This window comes from Austrofundulus limnaeus, unplaced genomic scaffold (genome assembly GCF_001266775.1).
Source record: "Austrofundulus limnaeus strain Quisiro unplaced genomic scaffold, Austrofundulus_limnaeus-1.0 Scaffold250, whole genome shotgun sequence".
NCBI lineage: Eukaryota > Metazoa > Chordata > Actinopteri > Cyprinodontiformes > Rivulidae > Austrofundulus > Austrofundulus limnaeus.
In genome coordinates, this window is record NW_013952652.1 from 759653 (window position 1) to 777486 (window position 17834).

The following is a 17834-nucleotide window of genomic DNA, read 5'->3' on the forward strand; positions in this document are numbered from 1 at the left end:
CTCAAGACAGCCATAACATTATGTTTCTTTACAAGTGTATGTAAACTTTTCACCACAACTGTACATAAAACATCTGGAGAGGATCTGAATCAATGAACATCATTTCTCTTTGTCTAAACTTACCAAAAACCTTTCCTAGAAAGATACTTTTGACCATGTTGAACTGTGTGTCAGAAGCGTCGGGCAACATGTATGTAGACAAAGGGTAGTGGTCAAGCTGAGGAAAGATGACAAAAGACAAGTTTAGCTGCAAATCTTCAGTTTATTTTTTCCAACTAAACCCCTAGAACAGAGGTCTATAACCCTGGTCCTGGTGACCCACTGTCCTGCATGTGTTAGATATTTTTGTAGACTTGATAAGGGGCTATATAAGTTCAAATCATTTACCATTTACTTGGTGGGGGTGGGGGGGCATTGGTTAACCTGATGAATAGCCCCTTATCAGCTAAACAACCAACGAAAATCTGAAGCTATGTTTCATAGTTTTTGAAATTGGGGGTCTGGGGGGGTGGGGGCACTGATTGGTGGGCCTGATGGATAGAGCTTCATCAGAGCTAAACAACAAAAGAAATCTGAAGCTCCTATGTGGAACAGTTTCTGAGTTATAAGCATTTTTGCATGTCCAGACACCCCCTCTTTGAAAGGAGCCCCCTCCTCAAATATGGGGTCTATCGTAAAACCGTTGGCTGGCGCAGTGTAGGTCAGACTTTTCTACAGTCCTGCCAAATTTCATGTTGACCAGTGCAGCTGTTTTTGTGCTACTTTTGACCAAAAATCACTGAAAAAAAAAACAGTACAAAAACAATATGACTCCCTAATAAACTCAAATCAAACTAAAAGTCAACATCTCAGATGGTGCTAAAAGCCAAAGAAAAGAGATAGGTTTTAAGTAATGTTTTTTGCTGTCAGAGAAGTGGCCTGTCTGATGCCCAAAGGCAGGTTGTTCCACAGCAGTGGAGAATGCACTTCCCCTAGAAGCTTACGTTTGGTGTTTGGGATTCTCAGGAGCAGCTGGTCTGCTGACCTGAGAGAACGGGAGGAGGAGGTGTAGGGGTGCAGCAGTTCAGTGAGGTAGAGTGGGGCAAGATCATTATTGCTTTAAAAACAAATAAAAACTTGAATCTTAAAATGTACAGGCAACCTGTGCAGAGAGGCTAAAACAGGGGGAATGTGCTCATGCTCTTTTGTGCCAGTTAAAAGACGTGGGAACATTTTGGACCCTCTGGAGGTGAGCAACAGAGGAAGCACTGACCCCCAAATAAAGTCCATTACAGTAGTCTTACAAAGTGGTGATGAAGGAGTGGATTACTGCCTCAAAGTTCTTTCTAGAAAGAATGGGCTTGACTTTAGCCAGCTGCCTTAAATGAAAAAAGCTGGATTTCACAACTGCTCTTATTTGCTTATCAAATCTAAGCTCACTGTCCACTTTGACCCCTAGATTTGTGATGACTTGGTTTGGTGTTTAGAGTCCAAAAATATAACTTCAGTCTTCTTCTCAGTCCCCTGCAGCAGTAGCCTGGTCCTTGCCTTCCTATGCAGCTCAATTCTAGTTTCCCTTCTCTGCTCTGTCTGGCATTTCTCCCATTGACAAGGATTTCACTGGCAGATTTTTAGCCGGGCCAATCAGAGAACAGAATGTCGATTTTCTGCGCAGTGTCTGCTTGTAGTTTATTTTACCTGGGCCAATCAGCAAACAGAAGGTGGAGTTTTGAACGACGTCAATTTTCTGCGCAGTGTCTGCTAGTTAGTTAGCAATGGCAGTGGAGGAAGTGAATGAAGCCAGTCTGTGTTGATAAGGCTTCCAAATTAAAATAAATTTGTCTGACAAAGCAGCAGCTCTCATTTACACTCGTCTTGTTTGGCTCGGTGTATTTCTCCTCTCAGTAGGGTTGTTTTCAGCGCACGTGATTTCCGGTTAGCTTCTTAGCTTAGCCTCCTTCACAGCAACATATACATACACGCACACACACACTTCAGCAGAGGCCACGCCTCCAGCAGGAATCACCTCTCTATGGCCGCGAGTCCAGACCCTCTGTACGAAGCAAAGTGAAGGACAGGGTCTGGTTTTTAGCAGGCTACTGCAGCAGACATTCATAACCTATTTAACGGATATTTGTTCTACTTTAAACACACATCAGGTACTTGAATTTGGTCAGAGACATTGTACTGCTTGTTCACTGCTAACATCTGGATTCTGCCACAATGACTGAAGGAACTCACCTGTAGTCGGATCTCCCTGTAGTTCCTTGTTATGTTGACAAAGTGTGGCTGTCCATTTGCCATGTTACGATGGTCAACATCAATGGTGTACGGTTCTGTTAGCCCCCCGAGACTGTAGCGAATCTGGAGAGTGCCTACACACAGACAGTCCACACGTTTATAAAAGAGCCCTTTTTATTGTGATGTAAACAGCAACAAATAACTCAGAGACATCAGGTGGTCCAGAGTCCTCAGAGGACACTCTGTCAGGCTTCAGGGCTGGAGGGTCAAATCCCTCCAAAAATTACTGTTAGGCCTACTTAACTTAGGATCAATGTTGGTTGAGTTATTATTTTTAAACACCTGAAAATACAATTATTATTCACATGCATTTTTGGTTGCCTTAGTACTACTATTACTTTTTATTTATTTATTTGTTTTCCCTGCTGTTCTGCTCTCGGAGGAGTAAGACGCTTTTTTCCTTCTTTCCTGCCCTCCCTTATCTTCCCAGCTTTTCTACGTTTTCATCCGAAACCAGAAATTATGATATTTTATTTTTATGGATTTGGTTAGCTGGTCTCTTAATAAACTTTTGGAACAAAGTTTTCTTCCATGAGGGGACATGTCAAACCTCTGTTCTGCTCTGTTCTGGATATATATTTGGATTCTGATCACTGGATTCTACAGATTGGCTTGGTGGTCTCCTGGTGTTCTACAAAACAACGTCGGTGGCTATACGGGGCATTTCCTGGCTGCCTGACCAATATGAAGGATTGCCGTTCTTTCAGCACTCAGACTTTTGCCTTGTGTGAGCTGGACTCAGTCTACAAGCGGTTCTGCTGAGGGTCGCGGGCCAGCTGTGGTCCCTGGACTTTGCTGGCCAGATGGAATTGATCTTGGAGAAGCTGACAGTTCGGCTCGGCGAGATTGTTCACACTATTTGTCTGATTGGATTCGCCACCTTGAGATGTACCAGCAGACGTTAAAGCAGATGGAAAATTGTTATTGTCTGCCTGGCTCTAAACATTCTCTTCTGTTCCCAAACAAATGATTACAGATTTGGCTCTTCTACATGGCCTTGAGCTGTTGGACTAAATTCTTCCTGGATGCTTACGTCGACTGAGGGTCTGCCCCCCACTTTTCCCCCCTCTTACTCCCGTCTGTGATCTGGTTCCTGGAGCAAGCTGAGGGCCGCTCAGAATGAACAGTTACCATCAATATTCTGGACTATGGCTGCGCGGGTTTTTGGGGACTCAATTCTTCTGGCTCATTTTTCAGATATTCACACAAGTGCATACAACACTTATGGCTTCAGATACATGCCCCCCTAAACTCACTTACTACTCTGGCTAATAAATCTGCCCTATGCAGAGGTTTTTTTCATAAACACCATAGTGTGTCACATTGTTGATATGATGTTTTGTTTTATTTCCTCATCTTCCCTTGTGTGGTTTTTAGTTTTTCTTTTAAGGGATGCGCCTCCTCATGATGTCTTCATGAAGATGATCCTTGATCGATCAACCGATCGTTCGTTCGTTCATATGAAATGATTCAATTAAAAGTAGCTCACCGTTGTGTCTGAGCACCACAGCCATAGAGTCCTGAGTTCTGGAGCTGATATAGATGAGGATGCTGGGAGCGCTGTAGGTACTGAAGCTGAACACCAGCTCCTCCCGGGTAAGGTTGGCTTCACCTGACGCACCTCCCCCAGGTAAAGCTCTGTCCTCCTCCTGCAGAGAGGGTCCTGCATCTGACAGGAAGTCATAACGCACCAGGGTTCCTGTCTCAAAATAACCTCCCACATCTGATACACACAAGTACACATGTGCACACACACACACACACACACACACACGCGCACAGAACATATTAAAACAGAACATATTAAAACATACTCATACATAAAATACATATCTATAAAGTCAGCAGTTTGTACCGTTGGTGCAGAAGGGTCCATCATACGCTGTGTGAGAGCAGTCACATGAGTATCCATTATACTGCTCCACACACTTCCCTCCGTTCTTGCAGTGCATCCCATAACTTCCACAGTGACCCCGACAGCCTGGACTCACCCCCACAGTCATCTGGGCTCTTTCTTCCAGGTCCAGAAGGATACCGTTTATTTTAAGAGCCCGCATGCAGCCCAGGAAACCCCTCTGACCACGTGAAGCACCTGAAACAAGACACAACACAGGTTTTAATATTTAACAAGAGAAATGACAATTTCTGTGAACATACAGTGTGACTGTAGCCTGGCCCTTGTCTTCCTACACAGTTCTGCTCAATTCTTGATTCCCTTCTCTGCTCCATCTGGGATTTCTCCCATAGACAAGGATTTCTCCAGTAGAATTTCAACCGAGCCAACCAGCGAACAGAAGAAGTTGTGAACGACACTGTTGATTTTCTGCATAATTTTAGTCCGCTTGTAATTAAGCAATGGCAAAACGTGAATGAAGCCTGTCAGTCTGTGTTGACAAGGCTTCCAGATTAAATTAAATTAGTCTCACAAAGCCTGCAGCACTCATTTACAGCCATCTCCTTCAGCTCTGTTCTTCTCTCCTCTTAGTAGGGGATGGTTGTTTACAGAGCACACAATTTCTGGTTAGCTTCTTAGCTTAGCTTCCTTCTCTGTTGAGCTGGTGCACAACATATGTCACAGCCAAACGTTAGCGATTGGTTACATCAGATCCAATCATTTTAAACGTAAACAGAGTCCACACCTCCAGCAAGAAAGACCCTCTGTATGAAACAAAGCAAAGGACAAGGGGCTGGTTTTTACCAGGCTAGTGTGACTGCTGACTTACTTGCTGAAAATCTTAAATGACTAGCTAAAAGCTAATGGATCACCGCAAGATATTGGATAAAAGTAGCAAAATGCTAAGTGACAGCATAGAGAACCAAAAGACTAGCTGAAAGTAGCAAAGCGTTAGCTAAAAGTTAAAGGCAACAGAACACTATTTAAAAGCTAAATGCAGTAAAAAGTTGGCTAAAAATAGCAAACTTGTATCTAAAAGAATTAGAATGGCAGTTAAAGCTAAAAGTATCCAAATGTGGCTGAAAAATCCAAAGACAGCAAAAGGCTGTCATTAAAGTAGGAGAACATCAGCTAAAAGTACCAAAAGGTTGTAAAAGAACTAAGAAGCAGAATATTAGCTAAAAGTGAAAGCAGCAAATAAAAAAACAAAAACAGAACCAGTAACATTGTTTCAGTCGTGATCACTATATAGATTTTATTAGACCTGTTCAAGTCAGACTTTCTGAAACCTGTAGCACCTTTTAATAAAGATTTAAGTGAATAAATGTAACTTTGAAAGAAATTTTCTTTAATAAATTAGAATTTGAGCAACAAATTCCTGATTTTAAAAATCGTAGCTGAAAAGATTCCATCTTTGAAAACCTTTAATTAAATCATTAAAAGAACAAATTTAAAATGACATTCATGCTTAATAAAGCTGAATAAAATATTAAAGGAGGTACTCATCCATCCATCCATCCATCCATCATCCATCCATCCATCCATCCATCCATCCATCCATCCATCCATCCATCCATCCATCCATCATCCATCCATCCATCCATCCATCCATCCATCCATCCATCCATCCATCCATCCATCCATCATCCGTCCATCCATCCATCCATCCATCCATCCATCCATCCATCACCTGGTGTTCCATGCAGGGTCATGTAAAAGAGGCCAGGGACACCTTGAACATGTCTCCAGTCCATCACAGAGACTCACAACCATTCGCACTCAGAAACCTGGGACAATTTAGAATAATCTGGATGTTTCTGGTCTTTTGGAGGAACCAGTAGCACCTCCCACTCATTCAACTCAGCAAATTTCGGTTAATTTCATTTTGTTTGACACTGCAGAAGGCTGTACAGTGCAGGTTCAGTCCAGATTCAGATTAGTTCAGAATAATGACATCATCATCATTCAAGAATTGGGACAGCTCAGATCAAATATTAGTAATCTGAGATGCTGATCCAGACTCTAGGATCTGCTGTTACTGCAGTAGATATTTTTAGCTGATTTTATGGAGCAGGTTTAAGCTTGTGTTTAATTATAACATAAAATGTGAAATTCAAAGGGCCCTAGTGATGACTGAGGCAGCTCAGTATAAATGTATGCAGCACTTTTCAGTTTTTTTCTTTATGTAAAACACACCTGATATTTTGTGTAGGTTTGTTATTATTTATTATAAAATAGAATAAATCCTAGATAAATTTCAGGTTCTATGGTTATAAAACAGAAAGAACGAGTGAAAACTTTTGTCACCCAACAGAACTCTACACTAACTCAGATTCTGTTTTAACGTCAGTTGTAGTTTTTTTTTAAGCAGCAGCATACATCATGGCTGTAAGATAAAAGAAAGATTCCTCCCGGGCTCTGTAAAAAGATTGGACTGTGCTGGGTCCGTTTGCTGCTTACCAACATACAGATCAGTGTAGAAGTCCTGTTTCCTGTGTCCCTGTGGGGGGACGGCTCGGACGTCTCTGTGAACACCATCCAGCTGCAGAACAGCTTCCTTAATGTTCTTCTCCACCTCCACACGGTGCCACTGGTCATCACTGAGAGCACTCTGTGAGCGAACACTGAGCACCACCCTCTCACTGCCCACATCAAATGAGACCAGGACCACTGATCCGCCTGGGAAAACACACATTAACCAATGCTTATTGCACCCTTTAATACATTTAAACTTTAAAACCAGTCATTGTAGCAGTTTTACATTCTCATCCTAAATCTGAGTTCCCACTTTGTCTTAAAATTAGGCAGAAAGTTCAAAAGCCAGCCTCTCTGATGGTATAGGGGTGTATTAGTGCCCATGGCATGGGTAACTGCCACATCTGAGAAGGCTCCATTAAAGCTGAAAGCTACATCAAGGTTTTGGAACAACATATGCTGCCGTCTAAGCCACGTCTGTTTCAGGGACATCCTGCTGATTTCAGCAGGACGATGAAGACACATTCTGCACTTGTTTTAACAGCGTGGCTTCGTAGTAAAAGAGTGCAGGTACTAGACTGACCTACCTGCAGTCCAGACCTGTCTCACATTGGAAATGTGTGGAGCATTATAAAGAGCAAAATACAACAACAGAGACCCCGGACCGTTGAACAACTGGAGTTGTTCTACAAGCAAGAATGGAAAGAATTCCACCTATAAAACTTCAACAATTACCCAGATTTACACAAGATGCGATTCCGCTCAGCTGCGCAGTTCGCAGCCATTCGTTTGCTCCCTAATTTATACAGCGTCCGCTCCGCTCCGCTCCACTGCGGTGCGACACACTGAGGAGGGAGGCTGTGCAGGAAGGAGATTGCGCGATAAATCCAGTGATAAATGTGGAAGTCAGAGCAAAAAATAATAAATTCTGTGAAAGACGAACTCCAAACACAGCTGAAAACATTGATATAAAAGCTTTTGTTATCTATGGTTGAACTGTCTCGCTGTCGTCTTTTTGAAACTTCTGATTTCAAAATAAAATCCACGTGTATCGTGTGTGTACACATATGCTTCATGCTAAATGTTTCCATCTGCTTCCCAAACATAACGATACATTCTGACAGCATTTGTGTAGAAATATATCCGTATTTTTAGTAATATAGCTGGGATTTCGACAAAATTATTCCACCTTATGGTGTCTTATTCTGAAAATACGGATGTTGTGCTTGTTCCTTTTCCTGTTGGTGCGATGTGATCTTTGTAGATTGACTCCGGAGCAGCTCCGGCATCCGGCAAAAATAGGTTTGGTTCCGCTCTCTGCTGCCGTGCGAAGCCAGTATAAATACTCTCATTCATTAGAATGGTTGCATATTTGCTGCGGAGGTTGGACCGCAGCGGAGCGGAGATGCATGTAGTGTAAATTAGGGGTTCGTGTCTTCAGTTTATAAACACTTATTGAGTGTTGTTAAAAGGAAAGCTGATGGAACACAGTGGGAAACATGCTTTTATAGAATGTGTTGCAGCATCAAATTCAAAACACAAATAATCATATTCTGTTTTTATTTATGTTTTACAAAACATCCCAACTTTACTGAAAGTGGAGTTGTATGTTCATCTTTTTACCACAACGTAATAAATTTATATAATCTTTCCATACATCTCTTAAAAATGGAAACCAATGAGATTAAATGTAACCGTTTACAGATTGCGTCGGAACCCTAGTACACACAAACCTTTCAGTTCAACGTGAAGGAAGCTGCTGGCTCCCAGACTCTCCATGAAGACTCCATAAGAGGAGGACGTCTTAAAGTAGAAGGAGACATCAGTGCTGGTTTGTCCTGAGACAGACTGGAAGTGGAGGGAGGAGGCTGGGCTGCTGAAAGAGGCTGCGTTCCAGTAGTCCCCTTCAAAAAACAAAACAAAACCAAACGAGTCTTATTATCCTGAGGCATCAAGGCTGAGTCTGTGAAAGACAAAGTGAAAAACTCACGGTCCCCCTGACATCTAAGAGGCCCGACAGTCAGTTTGGCCTCAGATCCAGTTCTGCTGGTGTCACCAACCACAACCTCCCTGACGGGCAAATGGTCTTTATAAACCAGCAGGCCTGCATCCTCCTTCCTGCCAACAACAGAACAACTGTCCTCATCAACTAAAATTATTACATTTACATTTATTCAAGTTCAGGCAAATAATACAAGATCTGAATTATGTAATGTTAGTTGTGGAGTTCCTCAGGGTTTTGTGCTTGGACCAAAGCTTTTTATTTTGTATGTTGGTCAATTAACTCTCACTACTGGTGAATTCATTTAAAATTTGGTATTGATCTGAAATATTGTAAATAAAAATGTTATAAATAAAAGCTGAGATGGAGACCAGGTCCAGACACAGATGAAGACAACACTCACCAGGTTCGCAGGTCAGAGTCACAGTTGCAGAAGTGTTTGGGATCTGTACAGTTGTTTTCAATCCCACAGGCACACTTCTGGATCCCAGGTCCAGAACCCCCCCAGTACCAGTGCTTTTTGTTGTCTCGGCCCACCCACCAGGTAAATGGAACACCATCTAGGAGTCAAACCAACACATTTATAAAGTTTACTTTACAGTTTTTTTCTTTTTCTGGGGAATCATGACTCCAGGCCCCCTAACTGGCACACACTTCTACTGAAATGTCCTGTCTGTTTCCTCTTCAGAAGGTGGGAGAGCATTTAGCTCATTCAGCTAACCACATAAAGTCCTATCACCCAAGGGATTACAAAACACAATCTGAACAGATTGAGAGTTTAGAAGACAAAACAGAAAAACGACTAAACAAAAGTTGTCCTCAGAGAGTTTTGAAGAGAAGATGAGGTGTGTTTGACACCTCAGTTCTGAATTAAATCAAAGAAAAATCAAACTAACTCACAGGGTCACTGATTGTGTGTCCCATTGTTTAGTTTTACAAAGTTACATCCTTCAGAACCTTTTATTGTCACATACTGCTTTAAAACTAGCTCAGATCAGCTTGTGTATGAGTCCTGATCGCTCACCTGGACCACTGAGCAGACGGGACATTCTGCAGCTGTAAGCTACAAACTGCTCACACCTGTGTGCTCTGCTGGTGATAGACAGCACCTGAAACACACAAAAACAACATGATCTCATGGATAATAAATAGAAATGTTATCTTCCAGTTTGAAGTTTCTTATATTTTGTGCTGTTTTAAATATTCAGACATTCAGCTCTATCAAGAATAGTGCCCTATAATTTCTGACTTCTGTAACTTTTTATACTTTTTAAAATACATTACATTGTTTAAACTACAATAGAAAGTCATGTTTGTAACTACACTATTAATATTATTAAGCAACACAATAATAAATGAATTATGCCAGTTTTAATTCAAGATGGCCGCCACAGCCACAATGTTAATGTTGAGGACGACTGTCAGTGATTACCACACACTTTACCTTACTTTCATTAAATCTGAGTAAGCTATAACCATTTCTCTGATGGAAAGGGTAGATCAGCTGTGGCAGCCATCTTGACTCAGTTTGTTGTAAACGTTTTAATGATCACTTCCTGAGAGGTTTATCACATCTGTTCAGTGGTTCCTCAGATCATTGGCAACGGAACACTTAAATAAATACAGACATAGACCAGTTTTCATTGAATATGCAGTACAATGTGTAGTGCTCCGAGTGCAGGATGAGGATGACTCTCACTTACTACCACACCCAATCTTAGCCCAGTATCAGTGAAAAACACTGTGAATAATGTTAATTACAGAAGCCATTTATAAAGGGATGACCCTAAAAGTTTATTTGTAGGTGTACATTTCATATGAGTACTTTCGGGGAGGTTACTTAAAATTCATCTAAGGGTTCATGAGATATTTTGCTAATGGTAAAAACAATCACACACACACAAGGACAAGGGCAAAAACATTTTCTCAGAGTGGGCAACACGTAGAAAAGAAAATCACTGTTAGTTCCCACTTTGTACCTGTTCGTCTGTAACATTGTAAGAAATTTGCAGAGCTGTTTTCATGCCCTTGTTTGCAGCAGAGACAGCCATCTGTGGGGACAAATCATTCCTTAGTGTGGTCCATGACAAGTCCTCTGAAAAACAACAAAAAAATCAAAACAATTAGAGCTTTTCAGCAAAGCTTCAATTACTATAAACAAAATGTTGGCAGATGGAAAACAGCTAAAAACAAAAACAAACGCAATGATGTACAATGTGACAGAGGCACGTCTCTGGAACACCTCAGGTATGGTTTAAAACTTTAGAAGTGATGTTTTCTAGCTGTTAGCTCATCAGTCCTACCAAAATTAAACTACTTCTTCAAACGTCTGCGCTATCCCTTCAAGAACTGAATAGAAATGTTTGCTTTATAAACAGACACTATAAAAAATTTACTGGTAACCAACACACACCCTTGTGGAACACACATGCAGAAACAAAACTCAGCTTTAAATCCTGTTTAATGAGAAGAATTTCAACTGGATCATTTCACATTTAAACTGCAACCAGAAACAATTCATGGCATCATAATGTCACATTGGTTATAAGAATCAGTTAATTGGCAGATAAAAAAGGAGCCTCCTCTTTCAGACTCCATCATCGCTGGTGTCCATCAAATTAAAAACCTGAAACCGTATTACCGTATTCATATTTACTGTCTGCTGCCTACAGCAGGAGTGAGCCTACCTGAGTTTGTGGCTTATTTTAGATTCTGTTTACAGTAACACATTTCCTTTGTGCGGCCATACCAACAGCCACAGAGAAGAAAATAAAGGGTTATAAGTCCTGTTAGCAGCAACATCTCACCTGACATATCACAGCTGACTCTGAAAGGAGCCATGGAGCCACTGCCATCTGGGTCAATCCAGTAGGTTCCTGAAGTCTTCCCTTGCAGCTTGTACTCCTCACAGGACTGCTGGTACAGGGCTGCAGAGGAGGAACACTCAAACAGGTCAGGAAGAAAACAGCAACCATCAGCGAGTGGTCTGTGTGTACAGAACATGATTATCCAGCTTGATTACAGTGTAACCTGCTTTCTTCTTAAGCTGCTAGACTTTTACAGATTCTGATGCACAAAAGGAGTTTAGAGATTTCTTCTGCCTTGCACAAGTCCTGTTCAAAACCAAATCCACTTCTTCTGATGTTTAACTACCAGAAAATTATTATTTTGAACAACTCTAGAGTTAATTGGAATGTTTGGGAGACATCACATCAACAGAGACAATACACAAAAAAACAAACAATATAAAAATAATAAAAGGCAAAAACTCAAGATTGGGTTAAAGGCAAAGAGTAAAAATCAGTTTTAAGAGCAGATTTATTAACAGTTATTTTATATACAACTCAGCTCAGCTGGTTTACATGGATTAAAACAGTCATGTCATGTTTCCTGGTTACTTTAATCTCTGTCCCGATCATTCCAGCCTGCGTTTTGCTTGCACAAGCTGTTTGCCAGCTCGTGATGGAAAGATGAATGTGGTTAGTACTCACAGGTATGACAGGTGGCTCCAGTGTAGCCAGAGCCACTACAGTTGCAGCTAAACGTTTCCCATGTCTGGGAGCACCGCCCACCATGCTCACAGTGGTTAGGAACACATCTGCCATCACAGACAAAAAGCAGGTCAGATATGTGAAGCGGTTTCTGTAAGGCAGTAGGACTCTGCTTTCACTTGTCTTAATATTCTGAGTGCCGCACCTGTCTGTAATCGCACACATATCGAGGCTGACGTTTTCAAACGTTCCAATAAAACCCTGCTCCACGGCTCGGAGGTCCACCAGCTGGTCATCGATGTGGATCATCTGCATGCAGCCCTGGAAGGAGCGTGGTAGTGAGCGGCTGTTTGTGTGCAGGAAGTACCCTGGAGAAAATAAAAACTCTTGTTACTACAGTAGAAACACAAATATGAGAACTAAATAGTTCTTCTGTAGTCTCTTTTTCCTCCTGTAGAACTCATGACATCATAAAGACAACAGCATGTGTCGCCTGTGACAGAAAAACATCCAGCTTTTATTTTAGAGCTTACTCACACATTTATTTACAGAACCAAATGAAACATACCCCTTCATGACTAATGCTGCATTCACACCGAACGCGATTTCAGCTTCAAAATCGCATCCAACGCTTCAAGTTGGACACTTGTGCACTTTGAGGTCAGACGCAGGTCAGCTCTTGAAGCGCTCGCACGCAACAGCCTCCCCGCCCCTCCCTCCTCTGTCGGGCTCTGTTTAATGTCGGACGAGGAAGTGGCTTTGCTTTATTTACAGAGAGCAAGAGCATGTCACGTTCATCAGATAATTAATTCATAATTAGTTCACCAGATAATTCAGAGACATTCTGAGTTTCATTACCCAGGAGCTGCGAGAGAGGCTCACAGCTCACTTTCAGGACTATTTTTCCAGTCTGATGAGTCGCTGCCACGCATTGGTGAGGATATCTCCTGTCAGGACACTGACTGCAGGCACTCGATTTCAGCTAAAGAGCTCCTCTCCATCTGTTTCAGGTTAGTGGACATCATTCAGTAAACTGTCCCGTCGGGAAATATGTCGCTACGTCACACAGTGGAGTCTCTCTGATTGGTTGATGCTGCGCGTCGAGCTGCAAAAGTTCAGATATTTCTAACTTCAGCGATTTGTGCCTCAGCGCGTCGAACGCTCAGATCGTTCAAATCGTGCTGCTCTAATCGCGCTTGAGGCGCCGCAGCCCTTCCCGACGCTGATTGAAGCGCGTCCACCATAGACTTTGCATGTAAACCTGATGCTCCTGATGCTGAAATCACGTTTGGTGTGAACGCACCATAACTCAGACAAGTTGTTGGTGCCCCACTAAAATCCTTGGGACTGTGTTGTCTAGGGTGTCAGCCCCCTGATGGGGTCTTCTATGATAAAACTGGTGTCAAGGATTCATAATAAACAGATAACCTGACCCAGAGCAGGAAACTGGGACAACCTGTGAAGCCAGGACCTGAAGCCTCGACTCCTGAGACTGAGCTGGACTCAGCCTGAAGAAACCACAGAATGGTATCTCCATTGGTTAACAGCCTGTGATTAGGAAGGTAGGAATTATACAGTATATTATAAATTAGTGTTTATTTATGTACAGTAATCCAATCCAATCCAATCCAACTTTATTTGTAAAGCACTTTTTGCACCATAGTAGACCAAAGTGCTGTACAGAATCAGCACTGCAACACAGCTCATACAAAAACAAACTCAATCACAATTAAAATAGGAAAAGTCCAAGTCCAATAGGTCCAAGCCATTTCAGTTTGTAATGTTTGGATTTTTGTCTCAGTTTCAGTAATTTGTATTAACATTCCAAGACTGCCAGGCAGACCAGGTAATCCAAGCCAATCCTGAAACCCAAGCAGGCTGTGATCAGGGTCTTTAATGCACATGTGACTTCCTGTAGCTGTGTCCAGAAGCCACAGGGGTCTGAGCTGTACGACACAAACAGTGATGGAGGCCAACAAGCTAACAAAGAAGACATTCAGGTTTTTGCTTTTCCTGAAGAGAACCAGCAGCTGACAGATGCAGAGCAGACAGAGGAGCTGCAGGGTCTATAAAAACTCGTGTGGGGAGGATCCAGGGAGGCCTCATTAAGAGTCTCATGGTTCCAGCAGGGCTTGGTTTGGGTGATGACCTGCTGACCTGAACTGGTGATACAGTAAAGGTGGAAGAAGCACTCTGAATATTTCTGTAGTCATGGCTGAGGTCACGTCAATCACTGAGGAGACTCGGATACAGGGAGAGGTCAGACCATAGGCCCTGAAGGTCACCTGGTCTGTTGAAAACCTTCCTGCTAACAAGTACCCAGAGATAGAAGCAGTCTCTCAGTGCTGCTTGGAGGACAGGTAGTTATCATTTTGAGCAATCACCTCCAAAGTAGTAGGTTCCACCAGTCTGGATCTGGATGGGAATAGCTGTCCTGACTGTTGAGGCCTCGTCTCCATCCACTGTCAGCATAGCATGGTTTTCCAGAGCATTCAAATGGACACTATGCCACTGGCCATCATTCAAACCTGAGCCTGAGGAGACAAAAACACATTTTCATCCTTTGGCAGCTGAAACACATTTAACAAGCTGCAACAAGTCAACTATGATGGTTAAAACTTACAGACGTGTATCACCCACTGCTTTCATATCAGAGTTTTAAACAAATATCATTTTATGAGCTGAGCAGATTAGGTCCATCTGTGAAAATACCTTACCAACCTCAGCTATAACCAAACCATGCTTAAGTTTTAATCAAAGATCTGTTGGAGCTCAAAGGGTGTGTTAAAGAAGGCTCTCAGCCCAACCACCTTTAATGTGTTGGCTTATTTTCAGTAGCTAAAAGTTAACTAGATACTGACGTGTATTCACAGGCTACTCTGAACTTTTCAGTAGAAGCTGTCAAGTGGTTAATGAGATATTTTCCTAACAGACACAGAATTAGCTGCAGCTGTTAAAGTTTTAGGTTAAGATCTTGCACAGTGGCTGGCACATTGAGTATGAGGTGTGAATTAAATTTTAGCTCAGTATCTGTTAAATGACTGAATTATACTCAGTCATGTGGTTTTTAAAGGGGATATGTCATGTAAAATCAACTTTTTTGAGTTTTATATCATGTTATAATGTTCATTAAAAACATGTGCATCAAAAACATGCACAGAGCCTCGCTTTGACTCATTCATGAATGTTTGAGAAATCCTGAAGTGTCTTGAGGCAGCCAGGCAGGGGAGCAAAAATGACTGGTTGGAATTAGAACCGCCTGTTGGGACCATCTCCTCTGGGCTGTCTCCAAGCTGAGCTTCCTCATCACACAGCACACACACCCACCCCATCCCCGACTCCTCTGCAGGCTCTCGGCAGCAACAAAGCAAAAAACTGGTGAAACTGAAAGTGTCTGCTGAGCTCCTAATACTACTTCTCAGTTCAGCCCTTTTCAGATTCAAAATACCTTTGACTATTTTCAGAAGCTAACTAAGCGGAGCAAGTTTATTTTCTATTTAAACATAAAAACAACATTTTAATAACAACTGAAGGTGACATATACTTTATTATGGTATAGAGTTTAAATATATGCCTGAGATTTCTGTGAGTTTCATTCAAATTCATCCAGTAATTCATGAAATAATTTGTTATCCAGCAAACACAAACATACAAGGGAAAAGAATGTGGGAAATTATGAAGAAAACTAAGAAATGCAAAAATGCAGATGAGAAGCTACAATTCATTCATAAACAATTAAAATATTACTCCTAACATACAAAGCTCCATCATATATTAAACATCTTATTGTTCCATATTTTCCTAACAGAGCACTTCGTTCTCAGACTGCAGGTTTACTTGTGGTTCCTCGAGTTTCTAAAAGTAGAATGGGAGGCAGAGCTTTCATTTATCAAGCTCCTCTCTTGTGGAGCCAACTTCCAGTTTCTGTCCGTGAGGCTGACACTCTGTCTACTTTTAAGATTAGACTGAAGACTTTCCTTTTTGATAAATCCTATAGTTAGACTTAGGTTTCCTGAGTTATTCTTCATTTCTGCTGCTATAGACTTAGACTGCTGGAGCACAAACTGAGCACATTTCTTCACTCTGCTGTTGTCTTTACTCACTCTCCTCTACATGTTTATTGTAATTATTTCTATCAATAACATGTTTTCTTTGTCTTTCTTAAAGAAGAAAATACACCTGGACCAGTCCTGTGTTTGTCTCTGTCTCTTTCCTGTTTCTCCAAACCCAGCCGGCCGAGGCAGATGTTCGCCTGTCCTGAGCCTGGTTCTGCTGGAGGTTTCTTCCTGTTAAAAGGGAGTTTTTCCTCTCCACTGTCACCAATGAGCTGCTCAGGATGGGAGACTGGGATGAAGTGGTTCACCACAATCTGCTGGCTTCTTTACATTTATTGTTTTTCGTGTACAGTGCCCTGAGATGACGTTTGTTCTGACTTGGTGCTGTATAAATAAACTGAACTTATTCAACTGAAGGCTGAAATCTAACCTGAAGAAATGTCAATCCGTGTGTTCTTCTTCTGTGTGACGTTCATGAAGATGGTGACCCTGCCGTCAATCAGCCCCAGCTCCACCCATCCGTCAGCCAGCTGGGTGAACATCAGCAGCCCGTTGGGGTTCCACGTCCTGAAAGACAAACTGACTGACAGCGTGTCGCTGTCACTCTGACCCGGCAGCCGCAGGAAGGATGTGGAGTTAAAGAAGACCGGGAAGAAGTTGGACTCTGAGCAGAAGAACGTCAGGTTACGCTGAAGTGAAACACAGAGAAACAGCAGAATTAATGCTTCAGAAATGGACCGTGCTGTGCTGCTCAGTTACTTTAATTTTTCACGATTTGTTCAGTGGTTCAGTGTCCGTTATGAGTGAAAAATCAGCCATGCCACAGAAAAACAAAAGGAATCAAAAAGCTTGCATGCAGAAGAGATTTGTCTTACAAAGCTGGAGGTGTCGACCCTCTTCCTGCGCACCAAGTTGGTGATGTTGTCCCCATTGTAAGTGATTCTCTCCATGCAGCCAACAAAGTTCTGTTTACTGCCTGAGCTCAGCTTTGCAGACTCAGGAAGTCCTCCAAAGCTGATCTGACAACACACAGCAGGAAAAAGATTGTAAAAACAAAACTGAACCTTCACACAGGTTTCAGTGCTGACAGACACTGAACAACAAGCAGTGTTTTAACAGAAGTCACTGTGGTTACTCATGCCAAACCCTCAAATCAAGAACATCTGGACATTTTCTCTGTGGATATTGAGTGCTGAATGGCTTTGCTGAAAGTTTCTGAAGAAACTGAAACTGTGCGACTTCAAACATGATGCTTCAACAAGGACAGAAAGAGGGAGGAGTGCTCCGCTCCATGTTTGGCAGCTTGGTTTTTCATTTGGGTCCAGGGGGAATTAAAACATCGCATCTATTTTTAGACCATGGTGCATCATTTTTTTATCTGAAATTATTTGCCTTCTTCCTTTTTTCTTTCTTTCAAAATTGCTTTATGTGAACTTTTTTCTATTTATAACTCAGCTAAAGAAATGTGGGTGGAGAGAGAGGCTTTGTTAGTTTGAATTGTCAGGGCCTAAAGAACTCTCAGCAAAAAGTCAAAGGAAAAAAAATTGTATAGGTCCTCTGGACGGGTTCTTCTTTAATGAAACGTTTCGTCTCTCTTCCAAGAGACTTCTTCAGTCTGAGAGTTTCAGGCAAAATTC

General features: G+C 42.0%; 1 protein-coding gene across 1 annotated transcript in view; it reads right to left on the reverse strand.

Annotated features, from left to right (window-relative positions):
- Positions 1-17834, reverse strand: part of cntnap2b (contactin associated protein 2b) — a gene marked incomplete in the record, with an annotated part of 52119 nt that overhangs the window by 2899 nt on the left and 31386 nt on the right. The window contains 15 exon segments of the mRNA XM_014020383.1: positions 2221-2354; positions 3770-4003; positions 4136-4372; positions 6635-6853; positions 8383-8553; positions 8640-8767; positions 9055-9211; positions 9676-9760; positions 10631-10746; positions 11459-11578; positions 12143-12249; positions 12348-12510; positions 14527-14676; positions 16628-16886; positions 17073-17216. Coding sequence (XP_013875837.1) covers positions 2221-2354; positions 3770-4003; positions 4136-4372; positions 6635-6853; positions 8383-8553; positions 8640-8767; positions 9055-9211; positions 9676-9760; positions 10631-10746; positions 11459-11578; positions 12143-12249; positions 12348-12510; positions 14527-14676; positions 16628-16886; positions 17073-17216 — 2424 coding nt within the window.